Source organism: Podarcis cretensis, assembly GCF_951804945.1.
Source record: "Podarcis cretensis genome assembly, chromosome: 1".
In the NCBI taxonomy this organism is placed as follows: Eukaryota; Metazoa; Chordata; class Lepidosauria; order Squamata; family Lacertidae; genus Podarcis; species Podarcis cretensis.
The window spans coordinates 16,832,669-16,854,474 of NC_137170.1; the positions used below are offsets into that span (position 1 = coordinate 16,832,669).

At 41.9% G+C, this 21,806-nt stretch overlaps 1 protein-coding gene across 2 annotated transcripts in view; it reads right to left on the reverse strand.

The window, feature by feature from the left end:
* Positions 1–21,806, reverse strand: part of WDR20 (WD repeat domain 20) — a 57,502-nt gene that overhangs the window by 15,220 nt on the left and 20,476 nt on the right. For both annotated transcript variants that reach the window (XM_079996013.1, XM_079996014.1), the window contains exon 2: positions 3,187–3,369. In XM_079996013.1, coding sequence (XP_079852139.1) covers positions 3,187–3,369 — 183 coding nt within the window. The remainder of the gene's footprint in view (positions 1–3,186; positions 3,370–21,806) is intronic.

Below are 21,806 nucleotides of genomic sequence, written 5' to 3' on the forward strand. Positions count from 1 at the left end.
TACCTTACTGAAGTGAAAATAGGAAGGAAGCAGAAGTTATTTCAACAAAAATAATGGCAATTGCAAAGTATGCTCAACTTAAAAAACACTTTGGCAGTCTGGACCTAGGAATGGGAGGAGAGATCTAGTATCTGGGCAAGTTAAAATCTTTGAGCCACTTAACAAATACTGCATTGCTTTTGTGTAGAAGATGTCTAGACATTCAAGGTAATTAGTTACGATAGATGGAAGAGATTTTCAGTTGCGGATTCCACCTTCCAATTACCTGTGCTGGGCTTCTATGAACAACCAATGCAATTTGGCTTGTGGATTCATTATCTTTAAGTGATAGTAATGGCACTTCTGTGGATTTTATCATTATTCTGCCCACCTAAGCCATTCAAGCATCACAACAAAAAAGGGAAGAAGCAAATAACAGTAAAACCAGGGGGGTTTTTTGTAACCAGCTATAAAACTAAATATCCTTCCCTCTCTGGAATACTGTAGTATGTCTTCAACTGCGACACAACTTATTTATTTAACTAAAATTTATGATACCATACTTTTTCACTAGTACAGTGATGTAAAGGCTGCTCCCTGAGGGAAAACACATACTATAATTTCAATAATCCCTGGAGACTATAGAAAAAAAATCATCAAATTATGAAATGTGAAAACCCTATCCTAGAGTTCTTGCCCTGTCTTGTTCAATATAGGATATACATCAACGTGACAAATTGTGTACAATGCACAATAGGTTAAATGAGCGGATGTAGCTAGAAAGGGCTGGGATGGTCTAGAGAAGAGTCCATGGAAGGAGGCTGGCAAATGCTGATTTCCCCTCTGGGCTTCAGAGGAACCTGCTGAATAGGGTGGGTTGAGGTATGGGGGCTAATGGATCCCTGATAATCTGGAGTCAGTACAAGCAAAGAAGGTTTGCATTTCCCTGGTGTGAGGGCAGGGGAGAGAAAGATGGTAATATTAATAATAAAGAAGAGAACAGGACACTTTCCTTTTGTGAAATCCCTTACATTAAAGCTAATAATAATAATAATAATAATAATAATAATAATAATAATTTATTATTTATATCCCGCCCATCTGGCTGGGCCTTCCCAGCCACTCTGGGCGGCTTCCATAAAAACCAAAAATACAGTAAAATCACACGTTAAAAACTTCCCTGAACAGGGCTGCCTTAAGATGTCTTCTGAATGTCAGGTACTGGGATCCAAGTCCAATTTTCGGCAATTACCCCTCCCCGCAGAAGATGCCACCCCCCAACACACATTTCCCCATCTCACATTGTTCTGGAGAGTCTTTTCTCACGTGGGCGCTAGCATTAGAAGATGAGAAACTCTCCTGTAAGCATCCTAAGTCAACTTATCATAGGATCCAAGCTAGCAAATTTATAGTGAGGTGCAGAGTTCTTTACTACTCTTGTCTCAGCAGACTTCAAAGAAAAAAACATGCCCAGCCCAAAGTCCACCATATTCTGTACTAAGGTGACCACTTTCAGGAATATGCCTCCTGAACCCCCGAAAAGTGAAACATTTTCAGCCAATGAAACAAAAGAAGGTTTTATAGGTATGGCTGACATTCATGAGAACAGAACCAAAAAAACCCAAACCCAATCCAGTTTATATTCAGGGTTACTCAAGGATCCACCTTCTAGAATAATTCGACTGAGTCATAATCAATGTTAGACTTCCAGTTAACGATTTTACTGACACAGGTGCTAGAAATGCGCAAATGTGTTTTGAATGTGTTTGCAACTACCTGAGTTGCTATAGCAAACTGCTGAGCTTATTTATGAGTGGATAGAAGGCAAGACCTTTAAGCATCAGATTTTAGAGACTCACTTTAAAGTAGAATTTGTATTCAAATTAAATTACAGATCTCTCTACTTTAAAAATCTGGCAGCCAAACATCGCACCATCATGCGGTATACTAATCCTCAACAAGTTAAAATAAAAAAAAATGCTTCTTTCAAGTTGCACCACATTTTCTTATTATTATTATCTATCATCATCAGTAACAAGGCATTAAAGCCAGTACAAAATTGTGGAACAAGGTTTGTGACTTACAACTGCTCTCACAGCGTTGTATTTTCTTTACAAACCACTGCAATGAACGATAAACTATACCTAAAGCAAGTTGCAGCACATTTTGTCCAAATTGTGCTGATCCATCTTTGGAGAGCTGATGATCTGGGATAGCTAAGTCAGTAGAGCATGAGACTCTTAATCTGAGGTTCATGGGTTCGAGTCCCATGTTGGGCAAAACACTCCTGCGTTGCAGGGAGTTGGCCAAGATGACCTTTGTGGTCCCTTCCAACTCTACAATTCTGTGATCTTGCCTTGTATGCAAAAGGAGAACAGGGGGAGGTGTTTGGGCATAGTTGTCTTACATTATGAATTACCCACCCCTCTAGAATAGTTACTAAGCAATCCAAAAATCACTTTCATGGTCCCAAAAAGTTTCATAGGTCCAAAACTGTCTTGGGCATGCAAAGGCTGGTATGTATGTGTTCCAGTTTCATTGCATGATAAAATACTTGAAATTGAGGAAAGCTGCAAAGCAGTAAGCTGTTCAAGCTAAGAAACCACTGAGTGCAACTCGCCTGAAGGAGCTCTTCGGATATAGTTGTCCAAGCTCAAAGGTAAACCAAGAACTAATAAATTTATTTTCTGCAAATATGCAAGCTTTTAAGCATTAATATTAACTGAAATAGGTCTAGAGCATTCCATATAACAGTTCATGCAATCATAGAATGGTAGAGTCTACCCATTTCAGCACTGTGTCTATTTTATTTTTTTGCTGCCACAGGCAAAATTGTTGGGCCTTTGGGAGTCAGATCAATCCCTCACCCTGAGGGTTAGCCACCCTTGGATTAGGAGATGATACAGATGTAACGCTGCCCACAGTCTAAGTGTACTGCTATATCCCATACAGTACTCCAGTCTTCTGACAATAAGCAAATGGTGAGAAATTGAGGGTGTGAGAAAAACCATCACCTCTTCCATAGTGCATTACTGTGATCCAGTCCCTCTCACAGAATGTGATATAAATGTGCTATCCCACTTTCAAAGGCTTCCCCTAGTATCCCTCCAAGGTGACTCTTTTCAAATGGAAAAACAAACATGCATATGGAGAGCTCATAAAAGAAAATAAACGTTTGCATGCACCAAGATTACGGTATCCACTTACTTCCTCATTAAATAATTTGCTAGTTTCTTTTTTAATAGGATCTATAAGTTGCACCTGGCCTGCAGAGAAGCCCACTAGTAGAGAAACACTTTCTGCCGTGGCTGTTAAATGATTGAAGTCATGACACGTTGGTTGTGTTCCTTTGTATATCCTTTTATCTATTGGTTTACTCAAGTCAGCAGCCTGCAAAAAAGATTGAAAATAAAATTAGCAATGAATATAACGGTACTCTAGTGTGCTCTACAATAGAACAAGTCTGATGTTTGTAGCAACTGTGACAACAATGCAGGATTAAAACCCAGAGAGTTTAAAAACTAACTTTAAGTAGACCATTTGGAAATCATGTACTAAAGAAACAGCAGGTTTTTTTGTATAGTCAAGAGTTGTATAGTCGAGAGTCATCAGGAGGCCAGAATATATCTAGTCACTCATGAACTGACCTCTTCAGAAATGGACACAGTCTATCAAAAGTTGGCACCACCTGGGCTTCCCAGTCAGACAGCACATGCATTCATGGAAAGCATCACACAGTAACATGCACATTGGCAGCACATTCAAAAATTCAAAGAAGTTGCAACTGAGTATGGATATCTCAATTCCTTAACAAGAAGTTTCCTTACTCTGTAAACATTGTGGACCAAAGGTTTTACTGTATATTAACACCTTAGTACAAGATTCGGGTGACACGAAACTGCTGGCAGGTGGCCATCCTTGTTTGAAGCAAAATGTTCCAAGAATCTGTAACTCCACTGTATTATGTGGTGTGCCAATAAGCTTCACGCTCTACATGAAATGCACTGCTGCTTCATCTCTGGTCATCAGAGTCATTATCCATTATCACAGAAGAATAGTGCAATGGCATTGCGCTTCTGGTTTTGAAGGCTATGAGGTTCATCAGGTACCCCAGATAGGACACTCCATCAGTCTAATCTATTTTACCAACTTGTTGAAAGGATAATTCTGCATCTTCCGTTTAGGCCAATTTGTACCAGGCCCCCACAGGATCTGAACCATGTGCCCCTAAATCTGTTCTGGGGATTCCCCCAACCCTCACGAGTACATTTGGGGAGGATGCAGGGAACACCTAGGGAGAGAAGATGGGAGAAAAGTCCTGCTGCACAAGCATTAACCCTTGCACCGGTGGGACAGTTACTTAGCACTGTATCAGACGCAAGTCAATGCAGTAGGAATACCCAAAACATATGGTAGAAAAAGACTTAATGTTCAGTGTGGCACTGGCACAATAAAATAGCAGCTCCATGTTAAGCTCTCCAACTTCTCCTCATAAATTGAATCTCTCTTACCCATTACATTATGAATTTGCACATGATGCACACCAGTGGCTGCCATGAATGAATCTGCAGAGAAGCTCACATTCCAAGAGGCTGCAGCAGAGGGAAGAAGAAAAGTAAAAGAGAAGAGCCATTGGCTCTGCTAAGAGGAACTAGCTGTCTTTTGGATTCTCAACTATGCCATAGCAGCAGCTATTCTATCAGGCTGTAGCAGAGGGGAAAATGGAAAGCAAGGCCACACAATCTGCTGTGCTGAAAGACCAGCTCCTCCTCTCACCAAACTGTTTCCATTATTGCTGGGTCATTATAACACTCAACTTTTAAAACATTTGCACCCTCCATTCACATTCCTTTTTCCTTTTGTATCATACCTTAGATTATAAGCCCCAGAGCAGGGGCTGTCTTGTTTTTTATTGATCTTGTAAGTCATTCTGGAATCATTTTTGGCTGAAGAGTGGGATACAAATGTTTTAAATAACTAGTGCATGGTGACATGTCATAAGTAAATGTGCCTGAGAATTAGAGAGAGATGCAATAATTCAACACAAGGTTTCTGCAATCTTTGTCAAGCCTAACATCTAGTTTCATCTTTATTGTCCATCATGAAGATGCTTAAAGATTACAAGAGCAATGCTAATATGTATTATTCTAGTAGGGTCAACAATGGAACTAACTGAATTGTGGAAGGTGTATTTTTCCATATGACCCCTGATATTAAGAGACAGTTGTGGCAATAAAGTCCTTAATACTTTTTAGTACAAATTATACAGCTGACAAGTAAATTGCCGTATTTTTTGCTCGATAACATGCACCTGACCATAACACGCACATAGTTTTTAGAGGAGGAAAACAAGAAAAAAAAATCTGAATGAAACAGTGGATGTATCATTTTTGTGCTTCATGCTGTGGCCACAGACATGTGATTTGACGGTGAGTTTGGGGTAGCCCAATGCAAAAATCCTGAGAATCCATGTGGATCTGTACTTTGTAACCACGTTTCTGCACCATTGCAGCCCCAGGCAACAGTGGGTGCATGATTTTTTTGGTGCAGGCTGTAGCCATGGACATGCTATGGGATCTGATGGTGAATTTGGGGTGACCCAATGCAAAGATCCTGAGGATCCATGTGGATCTGTGCTTTGTAACCACGTTTTAAGTGGGGAGGGAAGGAAAAACACAGGAGGGACAAGGAGCACGAGAGGGGTGTGCGGAGAAGCAGCTGGCTAACAATGCAGGAGAGGGGTTTAATGGGAGGGAGGAAAGGAAGGCAAAAGTTTCCCCCCACCCACCCAAGCCAGCCCTCTCTCTCTCTCTCTCTCTCTCTCTCTCTCTCTCTCTCTCTCTCCCACCTGCATGTTTTCCGGCTGCCTGCGAGTCCCTATAATGCTGGACGCAGTAGCAGCAGCACCGGAGCACGGAGAGGAGGAGGTGGTGGCTGTCGGCTGCGCTCCTAGCCAACGGAACCTGAGCCGGGTGGGCTGGAGCCTGCGCGCAGTGTGACTAGGAAGGAATTAGAAGGAAGGACGGGATCCTTTCCTTTCCCCTCTGCTTGCCAGGAGGGCAGGGGATTCCCCTGCTCTTTGTTGCGTTTGAGCAAACACAGCAACTGGAAACAGAAGAGGGTGGGCAGTAAGACCCTGAGGCAGAATGCAGGAAAGCAGCAACCTCCTCCGCGCGATCTGATTTTTGCCCCTGTACTCGGGCCAGTCGGCTCCAGGGACCACACATTCACTCAATAACACGCACAGACATTTCCCCTTACTTTTTAGGAGAAAAAATGTGAGTGTTATAGAGAGAAAAATACGGTAAATGCTTAATCTACATAGTGTTAACTTGGACATCCTGAGAACAATCCTAAGGCAGTGGGAAGAACAGCTGGGAGGCTGCTGACCTCTCTCTGTGGTTGGGAGAGAGTGGTCTTGAGGTCAAAGACCCAACACCTGGTGCAGCAATAGCAATCTCTGCTGCCTTTGGTGATTTAAACTAAGATCTTAAATATAATGTATTAGGAAGTTAATCACAAGTAGACTTTAAAGGCTCTGATTTTGGGAGCAAGCAGTTGGCAAATATATTAAAAGAACTTTGATTAACAGAACAAGCCTAACTATGTCTACTCAGAAGTCCTATTGAATTCAATGGTACTTAGTATTGTTAGGATTGCAGCCTTAGGCTTTCCCGTGAGGCAGCATAAGGTAAGCAAATGAGTTTATTTTCTACCTCCTTTATAGGAGAAAACTGAATTCCAAATGGCTTGGGAACAATATTTATTTTATGTGCACTTGCCTTTCCCTCCAATTTGTGCACAGAGGTTTCATTCTAACTACTGGAAACTTCACCCAGATTTATTGTAAACTCTAATTTTCTGTTTTCCTGTGGACTGGAAACGTGGCTTTCAAGGTAACAATACCAATTACACTATATCAGTGATGGCGAACCTTTTAGAGACCGAGTGCCCAAACTGCAACCCCAAACCCACTTATTTATCACAAAGTGTCAACATGGCAATTTAACCTTTATATCTCATTTTTTCTGTGTGTTTCACATTTCTTCTTTATAGCTGCTGTTTTAATAAATAATCCTTCATAAAAGTTATTGCATTACATTCTTCATTAAATTATCTTCCCACTGATATATAATTTTATGGTATAACTCAGTGCTGTTTTTCTAAAAAAATGTTTAATGGCATTCTCATATTGACTCAAGAAAATCACCACCGGGGGGAAATAAATACAGTTCAAACCGGGGAAAATAAATACAGTGAATTTCTTCTCCCATTAAATTTGCAAAATGTTTAGGGGTATGCGTCCCCACAGAAAAAAAGCACTGGTATTACTCCAAAACAAAGTGGTGTTATGAGCCATCAAACCTCGCAAATATGTTTTTTCCATAAGGTTCCACAATTTTGGCCACTAGCACACTGGAGGGCTGTACTAAGAGCCACCCTCTCCCAATTTTTAATGTGAGATAACCATGATTGTCTGCATGCACACAAACATACATACAAACAAACAAACAAACAAATAAATAAATATAAATAAACCCAACCAGATGGGCAGGGTATTATTATTATTACTATTATTACTATTATTATTATTATTATTTGCCATTTCTTCGGCTGCCGTTTGATCGCAGCCTCCATGGAATGAATTTCTCTGTTGGCTTCTGCAGGAAAGCCCAGAAAACATGTAAACCCAGCAGCCCTTTCTTAGGTTGCCGTCTTTATATGCTTACTGACCTAGGAGTTGAGCCCTGCTGAACTCAAGGCGGCTTACACCCAAGTAGGAAAAACAGACTGGCGGGAGGCCCTGGCGCATCAAAAGTCAATGCTTGCTCAGACCCTCGTTCGCTCGCCAGGCCCTGGTGCCACAGACTTTGGATGGTGCGCGTGAGCCCTCCTCTCCTCTCCCGCCACCGGCACGGAAGCTACGGCCCTGATGGGGCAACGGCACACGCGCCCACAGAGAAGGCTCTGAGTGCCCTCTCTGGCACACATGCCATAAGTTCGCCACCACTGCACAATATGAACCCTTCTTCGCAATCTGAAGCAGCCCCTAACTTTGTTAGGAGGTTGTATCTGAAAGGTGCTCTGTGCTTCCACTCACACTAAGTGACTCTTCAAGTTATACTACCATGCTTCCTCAGATTCAGCCTCAGTACTTAAAAGAGTTGGAATAAAAGCACTGAACATTTCATTATGTCTAAATGCTTCAGATACCGTTTCCAAAAGCACTGAATTAAATATAACCTCTGCCATTTCATATTACAGCACTAACATATTTAATAAGAGTCCACTAAATTTAAGAGACTGTGCAAGCCAGAGGGCTAACCACTGGACCTGGGGGCAAGCAATTTTTAAAGGGTTTGTTACAAATATAAAGAGCACCCCATAAGTAAAACAGAGGAAGCAAATACATTAACTATCTTTTAACTAACTCTTGGTTTTTAAGTTACAGATAGGTAGCCGTGTTGGTCTGCCATAGTCAAAACAAAATAAAAAAATTCCTTCCAGTAGCACCTTAAAGACCAACTAAGTTAGTTCTTGGTATGAGCTTTCGTGTGCATGCACACTTCTTCAGATACACTGAAACAGAAGTCACCCTATCCCACCACCCTTCTGAGTAATACCCCTCCCCACCTTCTCACTATATAGAAGGGTCTGGTGACTTCTGTTTCAGTGTATCTGAAGAAGTGTGCATGCACACGAAAGCACATACCAAGAACTAACTTAGTTGGTCTTTAAGGTGCTACTGGAAGGAATTTTTTTCTTGGTTTTTAATGCTCTGAAGGATACATTTTTCACCTGTCTAAATGCGCCTCTGAACAATGACTTTTTTTATTAGACTGGAGGAGAAAAGGACTGATGGTCTTTGCTCTTAAACATCTTGGGAGCCATAATATTTTTCATTCATTATTCTTACCATGCTGGAGGAACACATTACAGTAATACCATTGGTAAACTATTCTCTGCAAGACAGATACTCAGTGTGAAGACGTTTCTGCATGACACACTGGTAAAGGACAGTCATCAGAAACAGATCTAGCATCAAATTAGAGCCAAGGAAGCCCAGAAACACATACACACATTGCATTTTATGTGCCCATTTTTTCTTGGCAAGAGATACTGAAGTCAATCTCTTATGCTAACCCCAGGGTGCCTGGATGACAAAATATGATTTTGCATAGGGTTCTATCTAATCCACACCCCATTTCCAACATAATGTTCCAGGAAATCTGCAAGTATGGTATGAAGCAAACAAACTTCTACTGATGTTTATCCCCAATCCCTGGTATTTTGGCATACTTCCTTTGAACATGGTGGTTCAATTTAGCTATCGTGGTTTACATTCTCTACAAATCTACCATTTAGACTGGAGACTATCACAACATTTTATTGAATAAAATTCCATGAATTATGTGGGTATTTACCAAATATTACGGTTTACCACAAACCAAATCTCTGCTCTTCTAATATTGCTGATAGGATTACCAAATACCAACATCAATCTATTCACAGCTAAGTGGCAACAGCATCCGCTATGGTTCAATTTTCTCTTCCCCACCTGCACTACCCAAAGATGTAGCCAATGCTAATGTGTAGCAAACGAAAATACTGTTTTGAGAGTCCTAGATAAACCTTTTATACTAAGATGAAAGATACATGGTGACTTAAATTCAGGTACTCCTTGGGCTGCCACCTTTTTCCTTAGGTCTGCTTCTGTTCCTGTAGCAACCTGACACACAATTCAGATTAGGCTTTTCCCGACAAATATATAAGGTGACAGGAAAAAGTTTCACCTATTTATCATCTGTATGTCAGACTGCTGTTAAGCAGTCCATTTTTTCCTAACATGGACATAAAGCATCCTTCTATCACCTTGCATCCTCCAGGTGTTTTGGATTACAATTCCCAGCAGCTGAAGAAGGCTGACAAAGTTGTGAGAATCGCCAACTATATTTCTGCTTCAAAAGGTGAAGGATTCAGGATCTGTGAAATGTGGCAGCCCTAGTTACTACTCATGGCTACCCACTGCATTTCATTTCATTATATTGAGTATTCTTTGCTTACTATGTATAATTAAATCTATCTTTAGATTTAGATTTAGGGGAGCTAGTTTCAAACGTTTGTTGGGGGAGACCTAGGGTTTTTTGGGGGGGAGTTACTTGTCCTGTCTGCACGCTTCTTATGATGGAGGACCACTGTAGCCAGCCCCAACGACACGTTCTCAAGATGGAGAGTGAGGGAACAGCTGCAGTCGCCTGCGGTTCCTGTACAATGTTTGCCATCTTGCCAAAGGTTGCAGGCAGCTTTACCTGTAGCAATTGCATGTTGATTGCCCTCTTAAAAGACGAAGTCCAGCAACTGGAGGAACGTGTGGCTACGCTCCAAATAATTAGAGAGCTGGAGCTCTTCTTGGAAGCAACAGAGCACACCGTCTCCACCAAGGAGGAGACAGGGGACTCCCCTGAGAAGGAGGCTAGTTCACCAACACAGGAGCCAGATATATGGAGAAACGTGACTCAAAGAAGTAGGAGGCCCAGGGTTCGCTCTGATTGTTTAGAAATACACAATCGCTTTGAGGTCCTCTCCCCTAGAATAGAAGACGAAGAGCAGACTCCATTTGAGGATCTCTCCCTCGTTACAGTCGATCAGGTATATGAAGACGAGCAGCAAAGTCAGTCCTCAGGGAATGTGCAGGCGACCTTGGAACAGACAGATCATGGAAGAACCCCGATCAAACCTAAGAGGAGGCGTGTAGTGGTGATAGGGGATTCCCTACTGAGGGGAACAGAAGCAGTGATCTGTGGGCCTGACAAGATGTCTCGGGAAGTGTGCTGTCTCCCCAGGGCTAAGATCCAAGATGTAACTGAACGACTGCAAGGAATCATAAAACCCACTGACAAATACCCCTTCCTCTTGGTTCATGTGGGAACCAATGACACTGCAAGCAATAGCCTCCAGAAGATCAAAAGAGACTATGAGGCTCTGGGCAGGAAATTGAAGCAATTAAATGCACAAATTGTCATCTCATCTGTCCTCCCAGTTGAACGACGTGGCCCAGGGAGAGAGAGAAAAATAGTGGAAGTGAACAGCTGGCTTCGCAAATGGTGTAAACAGGAACGGTTTGGATTCTTAGATCACGGACTGCAGTTTCTTGAAGATGGACTTCTGGCAAGCGATGGGCTGCACCTCACAACGGTTGGGAGGAATGTTTTTGCCAAAAATCTCAGAAACCTCATCAGGAGGGCTTTAAACTGACTAATGTGGGGGAGGAAGACAGTGCTCCTGAAGGTAGGAGTCTATCAATTGATGAACATGATCATCCAAATGTCATAGACCAAATGGAGCAAACAACACGCAGACCTAGTGGTGGGAGGAAAAAATCCTTAAATATGAGACACGGGGGAATGATTAATGGACTTCAATGTCTGTACACTAATGCGCAAAGCATGGGTAATAAACAAGATGAGCTTGAGCTCTTGGTACAGCAAACTAAATATGACATAATAGGCATCACTGAAACCTGGTGGGATAAGTCCCACGACTGGAATGTAAAAATGGAGGGTTACATTCTATTTCAGAGAAACAGACCAGACAAGAAAGGAGGAGGAGTGGCGTTATATGTCAGGGATGTGTATACCTGTGAAGAGATCCAAGATTTAGAACCTCAAAGCCAAAGTGAGAGCATTTGAGTCAAAATTAAGGGAGAGATGAATAACAGGGACCTCATTGTGGGAGTTTACTATAGATCCCCAAGCCAAACGGAAGACATAGATGATGCCTTCCTGGAACAGATGGCCAAGCATGCAAAAGGAAGGGAGATAGTAGTAATGGAGGACTTCAATTACCCGGATATTTGCTGGATGTCAAACTCAGCCAAGAGCATAAGGTCAAACAGATTCCTCACTGGCCTTGCAGACAACTTCGTTGTCCAGAAAGTGGAAGAAGCAACAAGAGGAACAGCCATTTTAGATCTGGTCCTAACCAGTGTTGATGACCTGGTTAGTGGGGTAGAAGTGGAAGGATCATTAGGCACGAGTGATCATGCTCTTCTGAAGTTTACTATACAGCAGAAAGGAGCAGCCAAGCATACTAGGACTCAATTTCTTGACTTTAAGAAAGCCGACTTCATAAAACTTAGGGAAGTGCTGGGTGAGATCCCATGGACACTAATACTAAAAGGAAAGGGAGTTCGTGATGGCTGGGAGTTTGTTAAGAGGGAGATAGTAAAAGCACAACTTCAGGCAATACCAATGAGACGGAAACATGGAAGGTGCCTAAAGAAGCCAGGGTGGCTATCTAAAGAACTTTTAACTGAGTTAAGATTAAAAAAGGATGTGTACAAAAAATGGAAAAGGGAGGAAACCACCAAAGAGGAATTCAAACAAATAGCCAGCACGTGTAGACACAAAGTCAGAAAAGCTAAAGCACAGAATGAACTCAGGCTTGTTAGAGAGGTTAAAAGCAACAAAAAAGGCTTTTATGGGTATGTTCGTAGCAAAAGGAAGAACAAAGAAACAGTGGGGTCACTCAGAGGAGAAGATGGTGAAATGCAAACAGGGGACACAGAAAGGGCTGAACTCCTCAATGCCTTCTTTGCCTCAGTCTTCTCCAATAAAGAAAACAATGCCCGACCTGAAGAATTTGGAGCAAATGATTCAGCAGAGGAAACACAGCCCAGAATAACTAAGGAGATAGTACAAGAATACTTGGCTAGTTTAGATGTATTCAAGTCTCCAGGGCCAGATGAACTGCATCCAAGAGTATTAAAAGAACTGGCAGATGTGATCTCAGAACCACTGGCAGTCATCTTTGAGAATTCCTGGAGAACAGGCGAAGTCCCGGCAGACTGGAGGAGGGCAAATGTTGTCCCTATTTTCAAAAAGGGGAAAAGAGAGGACCCAAATAATTACCGCCCAGTCAGTCTGACATCAATACCAGGGAAGATTCTGGAGCAGATCATTAAGCAAACAGTTTGTGAGCACCTAGAAAGGAATACTGTGATCACCAATAGTCAGCATGGATTTCTGAAAAATAAGTCGTGTCAGACTAACCTGATCTCGTTTTTTGACAGAATTACAAGCCTGGTAGATGAAGGGAACGCAGTGGATGTAGCCTACCTTGATTTCAGCAAGGCATTTGACAAGGTGCCCCATGATATTCTTATAAAGAAGCTGGTAAAATGCGGTCTTGACTATGCTACCACTCAGTGGATTTGTAACTGGCTGACTGACCGAACCCAAAGGGTGCTCATCAATGGTTCCTCTTCATCCTGGAGAAGAGTGACTAGTGGGGTGCCACAGGGTTCTGTCTTGGGCCCGGTCTTATTCAACATCTTTATCAACGACTTGGATGATGGACTCAAGGGCATCCTGATCAAATTTGCAGATGACACCAAACTGGGAGGGGTAGCTAACACCCCAGAGGACAGGATCACACTTCAAAATGACCTTGACAGATTAGAGAACTGGGCCAAAACAAACAAGATGAATTTTAATAGGGAGAAATGTAAAGTATTACACTTGGGCAAAAAAAATGAGAGGCACAAATACAAGATGGGTGACACCTGGCTTGAGAGCAGTACATGTGAAAAGGATCTAGGAGTCTTGGTTGACCACAAACTTGACATGAGCCAACAGTGTGACGCGGCAGCTAAAAAAGCCAATGCAATTCTGGGCTGCATCAATAGGAGTATTGCATCTAGATCAAGGGAAGTAATAGTGCCACTGTATTCTGCTCTGGTCAGACCTCACCTGGAGTACTGTGTCCAGTTCTGGGCACCACAGTTCAAGAAGGACACTGACAAACTGGAACGTGTCCAGAGGAGGGCAACCAAAATGGTCAAAGGCCTGGAAACTATGCCTTATGAAGAACGGCTAAGGGAGCTGGGCATGTTTAGCCTGGAGAAGAGGAGGTTAAGGGGTGATATGATAGTCATGTTCAAATATATAAAAGGATGTCACATAGAGGAGGGAGAAAGGTTGTTTACTGCTGCTCCAGAGAAGCGGACACGGAGCAATGGTTCCAAACTACAAGAAAAAAGATTCCACCTAAACATTAGGAAGAACTTCCTGACAGTAAGAGCTGTTCGACAGTGGAATTTGCTGCCAAGGTGTGTGGTGGAGTCTCCTTCTTTGGAGGTCTTTAAGCAGAGGCTTGACAACCATATGTCAGGAGTGCTCTGATGGTGTTTCCTGCTTGGCAGGGGGTTGGACTCGATGGCCCTTGTGGTCTCTTCCAACTCTATGATTCTATGATACTATGATTCTAATTACAGTAGAAGTGACAGTTTGTTCCATTTTGTGACACTGAAAGCAAGCACAAAATTACCTGTCAGTATTGGTATCAACTGTGGATTTCAAATATTCAGCTATGTTTTATTTGGGACAAATGTAACTATCTAAACTTCGGAAGAATAACACAACAGGACCAAAACTTTCCACATCATTGCCCCCAAATCTCTAAGCCTATCAACCCAGCTTAAGCAAAAACTGTATCTTAAGCCAAGGTGTAAAAAATTGCTTTCACATTCTTAAATGAACATAGGGACAATGTATTAAGCAACATTTAGAAGTTGTGGTGGGAAGCAGTCAGAGTTAATAAATGATTATGCCAATATTTATATTAATAACTGACACAATTTAGCAAACACAAATCCTTGAAAAATCACACTGCAAGTCAGTCTTCTTATTTATGCTTCTTTTCGAAGAACCAACTGAGGGGTGTTGCTGTTTTTAATGGTAAATTACTGCCCCAAACACAAAGTCCTGCTCTCCTTCAGTTTTTTGAATTGCCCTGGGTCTGTACGGCTAGGGCAGAACACTCTTTGACCATCATCCCAGGGGGATGAGCCGCCATATTGGATGGTGCTGTGCACGTTCTAGTGGAAGAAAACAATCTTAGGTGAGCCACCTATCTTGCTGAGCAGTGTGAAGAGTCCTTCTCAGCTGAAGAGATCAAAGGCCTTTGTCAGGCCTATGAAGGTGATGTACAAGGGGCGTCTCTGCTTTCAGCATTTCTCCTGCAGCTGATGTAGTGAAAAAATCATGTTGACTGTTGACCTCTGAGCTCTTAAGGTACACTGTGACTCGGGAAAGACTTGTAAGCAATTGACTGTAATCTGTTGAGAACTAAATGGGCAAAGGCTCAGCTCAATTTACTGGCCCGCATACAGCTCATTAGTGTCACCAGACTCTGGTCTGGCATCTTCACAGCATCACCTGATTTCAGATGGAATAGAGAGACAGCTGGGAATAATCTGCATATTGTTGACATTGTTTCCCAAATGATGTTCCCCAGCAGTTTCATATAGGTACTTAACAACACGGAGGTTAAGATGGATCCTTGCACAGCCTCAAAGCAAAATTGCAAGGGGCCTATCAAAAATACCTCAGGATATCTTGATGATGCAGAGTGATTTTGAACAATAAATGGCCAATATTTACAGAACACGAAGTTCTATCATTAAGATATACTGGGAGTATTCATTTTATTCATATCAGCATTTATATGCCACTTTTCATCAACACAATGGGCTATTAATTGTGGTTATATGCAACAAAGGCTATGTGGTGGATAGAAAAGTCCAAATACATTCATTAGACACATCAATTCAGAATCTTTCAAGGGTTATCCCAACCTGCTCTCTGCATACCCCATTTACTCGTCTTAGGCTGGGCCAATTTTTAGGCTCCATACACATTCACAAAGCAATGATTCAATTCCTCTTTCAGGCTTCAGATGACACCCTCAAAACAAGGATTTTCTCCCTTATTGCCTGCTTTATATTCTTCTGCACCCTTATGTGTTTAAAGCAGAGATTAAATCAAAATTCTGATGCTCCTTAAACACAATTTCAAGCCACTGGGACTTGTTGCCAAAGATCTGCATGACTTCAGATAAGTGGAGATGGAGATTGCTAGCATCATCCAAAAGGCATTCATTCAGTACACATACCACCACTGTTTATTATCTATTGTGTCAACTTCCATCTTTTGACTAAGCTCTTCAGATGGCAATTCAGCACTGCACACCATGCAATTGTGCTACATGAATGCATAAAGATTTCCATTCTTTGGTTTGGTGCAACATTTTGTTAAACAAAAAAGGTATTACAGCAGATTTCTCTCTCCTCTGATGATTAACCCTATGATTGCACTTACTTGACAAATCAGCACAAAAACCTGACATTCTCTAGGTCATTCAAAACAGTAGGTGCTTCCTATAAAGGACATAGTAACTCACTGGAAGTGCTTGCATGTGATGCTAAACCGTTCTTTAGTGCTATGCGCACAAACTGCAATGAGCCTAAACAAAGCCTCAGGCTCATGTGTTCCCCTATCTTGTACAGCCAGGAGAAGGATTTTGCCAGCATTTTCTTTCACTTTCCCCTCATCTTAGCTTGTCCTTGTGTACAAAGTAGAAATTGTTCTGCTTAGTTTAACAAGTCAGCTTCTTAGCTCGCCATCTAAAGCTAGCTTATTTTGAACTAACCAGTATATGTGATAAACTGCAATATTTTGCTTATATGAAACAAGCAGAGATTAGAGGAAAGTGGGGATGGGGCCTTGCAAAGCTCTCCCTGTAAAATGGGTAAGGAGGAAATGTAGCCCAATGCTTCACTTGGGTTTGTTCCACCTCATGCATGTAGCACGAAACCTTGGCCTGGTTCTGATCCACAGAACCACCTTTATGGCCTACCAACCTTCGACCAAAATCAGGGGTAGGAAAGCCTTGTCTTGTCATTGGAAGGTGGTTTTGGAGACCTGAGAAATAGGAAAGAGCACGAAGAGTAGTACTACAGCCAGCAAGTTTCAAATGTAAGTCTCCGGGGGGGGGGGGGAGAGAGAGAAATGGGTTTGGAGGGTGGCATATTTGGATAATAAAAAACAGCCACTAGGGAAAAGATTACTCACCATCTCTCAAAATTTTTGATTTGATTTTTTAGGTTCCTAAAGAGATGTTACTCACATCTGTGTGTAATGTCTACTTTGGCCCTTAAGCAACAGGTTTTTTTCAAGTGCAAACACACCAACATTTCAATTATCAAGTACTATATATAAGTATCAAGTAGCACAATACAAACAGTAATACTGAAACCCCAGAGGTCTTGGCACCTTGGTTGAAAAATAAATGTATTACGGATACTGGCATTTCAGTGTAAAAGAAACTGTTCAGAGTCCTATAATACGCACACCACAGAAGTCAAAATCTTAGGTGTTCATCTTTCACTTAGATGTAAATAAGTTATCAACAAACTAAATGCAGTTTGCATAATTTTATCTTGGGTTGCCATGGAGATGTTCTAATGTGGTGGTGATGGTTAATCACTGTGCATTCTCTCTATCCTAAATGGTTGTGTCAAATTCTGATTTTGTACTTTTGTTAAATTGTAGAGATGTTTTTGATCATATGGAAACTGCTTAGTAACAGGTGAGAATTACAAAATTATTCAATTATTTAGTATTGCAACATGCAATAAAAACAAAAATCCCAGAGACACCTGCTTTATGAAATGTTAAGAAATGCATAGAAGTCTTAATTTGCTTTTGTCTTGGAACTGACACGTTTTATTCCAAGTAAGCTATGAATAAAATGTCATTTTATAGCACTCCTTGAATTCTAAAAATGAGAACCAGCTGGTTTATACATACATTGTAAAATGACTGTCAGGGTTGTAAGAGGTGCAGAAGTATTTTAACTCTAAGGCAGCACGAGGCAGAAGTTCTGGACTAGAGTTAAGACGAGGTTTTTGGAATAAGTGAACTCCTTCCTGTCCATAAAGGCTCCCGACCTTTTTGGGTCATGGACACAACTGCAAACCAGGGAAACTATCAGAATGCTTCTTTCGTGTTTAATTTCAGTGAGGGCGGGGAGACTCTGTGCACAGAAGCATATGCCTCTGTGGGCACCACCATGGTGACATCTGTGTCACAGTGCTATGTCTGTGTAAAGGTAGATCAGATATACTTGTTGCAATAATTATGCAAGCCTACCTTGCAACAGGAGTTGGCAAGCAGCCTATGTAAATCAGAGTCAGATTTGTTTTAAAACATATAGGACAGGATACAAAAAATTCTAAGCAAGGGTTCAAGTGCTCTGGTGCATGTACAAGAAAGCTTCTGTTCTCCACTTTTGATTAATGTTCCTTGTGGTATGCCAGAGACTGTTTCTACAAGTGCTTCTAGGTGGTCTTTTGCAAAGCAAAGGGGCTGTATGTGCAGAAGCCCAGAACAGAGCTCTTTACATCCCACCTACTTTAGCAATTGATTGACTGCATTTCTATTCCACATCTGAGTAAGTTCTCAGGGGAGCAAACTATCAGAAAACAAAGTGTGAAATGCAATGAAAAGACAAATCAAGTTTAAAATCACAGAGGGATATGCCAGCGAGAAACTAAACAATTTGTATTTTTTAAATGGTGCTTATTATTGTATAGCACCCTGCTATTTGATAATTTGACAGCGCAGAAATACATACATACATACATACATACATACATACATACATACATAAGGCCTGAGGGAATAAAGAGGTATTTGCTAAGTGCAAGAAGGGCATCAAGTAAGATACCAGGTGAGCCTCTCTGAGTTGAGCAGTCTACAGTGAGGGCACACCTTTTGAAGAGGCCTTTTTCCCAGAATCCACCTGCATAACCTTATCTCTCTGGTGTACTTAAAAGCCTCAGAAGTAGAGTTCAAAGTCAAAATAGGTATAAGGTACACTAGTCAACACTACAGTAGGCTCATAAATGGATCAGGAGCGGTATGTATTTTAATGGGGTGAATAAAGTGAAAGATTATGATTGGTGGAGTGTGTGTGTGTGTGTGTGTGTGTGTGTGTGTGTGTGACAGAGAGAGAGAAAATGTACACATAGTACCGCTGCGGCGGGAAGGTAAACAGCATTTCCGTGTGCTCTGGTTTCCGTCACGGTGTTCCGTTGCACCATAAGCGGTTTAGTCATGCTGGCCACATGACCCAGAAAGCTGTCTGTGGACAAACTCCGGCTCCCTTGGCCTGAAAGCGAGATGAGCGCCGCAACCCCAGAGTCGCCTTTGACATAACCGTCAAGGGGTCCTTTACCTTTTACACATAATAGTGTTTAGCTTTTTGTGTTCCTTTGTTGTTAATACTGTTTAACAGATTATGAATGTTTTATTCATGATTTCCCTCTGTCATTTTTACAGCAACAGTTCCCAAAATCAATGATTTTTCATAGAACCCTAGGAGGAGGAGGAAGTTCAACTTAAATATCACAAGTTCATCTCTACAGTCATGTTTCAATTTCCCACCTCATAATGAAACATTTAGTACCAGCAACGCAACTGCCTTGCAGCCAGTAAGTGGTGAAATTCATTGCTCATATGCTTCCTCACACACAAACAGTATGTAAGCATAGGTTGGTTAACAGCTCTGATTTATAGATCTTCTGTGCTGCATGACTGCAATAAGCTGTGTATGGGAAATGCATATTCTATTCTAGTGTATCTAAGATGTGAATGAACTTATGCCAAAGAAGAAAGACAAGAACAACTTTTGAATAGGAGAAGAGAAAGCAGCAAGTTGTCAGAAAAAGTGCATCTATGTTGAACCACAGAATGCTTTGCAAAGGTACGGCTTGGTGGCATGAAAAAAACACACCAGTCCACTGAAGGGAAGAAAAATGAACAGTTGTAAACTTAAAGCAGATTAGCTTAAGCAAGTGAGCTTCAAACAGAAACTCTTGTCAGTGATAACTAAACAGCACAGCATGGTTATAGACATCTAAAGATCAAGAAACCTCAAGCCAACACAGTATGCCATCTTGAGAAAATCACCGAGTATTTAAAAATGCACATTTTCTCTTTAAAGAGCTCTAACCAACTCTGGTTTTAATAGCATGGCACCAATGAAAACAGGTTTTCACCATTGGGAACACAAGAGGGAAAAGCAAGCTAATGGCAATGCCAACTCTCATCTAAGCTTCTTGATTTTCAATGACAATAGCTTGACATGATGTCTGAATTGGGAAGATTAAGGTTCATAGTATGCTTCAAAAATAGAACCAGAAGCCATGGTTTGTGGTAACCACTGTCTGAGCAATTCTGGTGTCAGGAAAAAGTGTGGTTGACAGAAACCAGAAAGTGCAGGATGGAAGGGGAGAGTAAATAAGTGACCATGTAAGCCCTTTACAGCCAGATTACGGACAACCCATAGTTTGGTTGTAATATTGGGACTGTGTGTCAATGGTCCCTTCCCTGCAACTGCAAAAAGACTGCCCCTCACTCCACCGCCACACACTGAATTTGCACCTCCCTTTCCTTTCTTGGTACCACTGGTGCCAAGCACACAACTCTTTGCCACCACTTCTCAGCACTCAGTAGTTCGCAGGGTGTAAGCTGCTGCTGCCGCCACCCCCACCTACTACTGCATTTCTCCACTTCCAGATAGGCCAGTTGGAGCACTGGCTGGTGTTTGAAAGGAAGGTAGCAGCAAAATGGAGAGAAGGGAAGGAAGGGAAGGAAGGGAAGGAAGGGAAGGAAGGAAGGAAGGAAGGAAGGAAGGAAGGAAGGAAGGCAGGCAGGCAGGCAGGCAGGCAGGCAGGCAGGCAGGCAGGCAGGCAGAAACAAGTAGGCAGAAGGAGGGAGATGGTGGCAGTTCTACAAGAATTAGCAGAATCCCAGCAGACAAGAGTCTCAGCCTCAGTGACAAAGCATTAAGGTAAACAGTTAAGAAAACAAGCAAGGTAAGCACCTGCCACCTGCACAGGTTTAGCAATAGGGGCAGTAGGCAAGGGCAGATAACCTTCCCACTTTACCTTACAAATCCTAACTTCACAACTGTAGAAGACCAAGAACAAAATACATGCAGGTAGAAAGCCAACAGGGTTGTGGGGGCTATTCAGTGTTATTGTGCAGTGTCATATGTACAACTATTCGTCTGCTGCACAAAATATTGCTGCAAAATGCTTTCACACTCCTGTTAGGAAAGATTTCCCATATTCACTGAGACAGAAAAAACAAGTCTAAAGCACGTGAACAAGATTACTGTTCCCCTTGCTTATATACACTGGTCTCAAATTTCCCTCCCTAGCAGGTGTTTTCCTATCAGAGGAGTAGGGAAAGGTTTTGCAGACAAAAAATGTTGTCAGACGCAATTTTAAAAGGCCCCAGTAATTCTTGAGCAATTCAATTTCAGTAGCTCTCTCAAAATGATTTCTGCTGTAGACTTCTCCCTTCCCCAAGGTCCAACTGAAACAATTAAAAGATGCACTCTAGCAGCATAACAACGTGAAAGCAATTAGCCTCATTTGTTTCATAATCATGCAACTTGTTAACCTGGTTTAGTAACAGTTGGAAGTTTGGCTTCGCAACTGACAGCCAGCAGAAAAGAATTCACATATTCTCAAAATGGTGCCATATGCAGCTACTCCGTCATATGCATGCAGGTAGTCAACTGGTGGGGTGGGAGTGAAAATGAATGCTGGGGTTTGGGAGCAATTGGCAGCCACCACTGCTAGAAGACAAGTTGGCATTTTAGTGTGTTCCCTCCTGGAAATCTGCTCTTTCACTTCCTATTACCTCCTCACCCATCCTAGTATACTAGCAGTGATGTGGGGCAGAACATTTTCCATGATAAAGAATGTTTTCTTAAAAATGAGTTAGTAGCAGCATAATGAATAAATGCAATTTCACTGGGCGTGTTCGAAGTTGTAAGTTGTCCCCACCCCCATAACTATAGGTCCTTTCTCATGTTCCATCTAGTCATGGAGGGGAGTGGGATTGTGGCTACTTACTTGGTCCCTTCTCACCAAACATGCAGAAGCCCTGTTTGCACAACCTCTGCTCGCT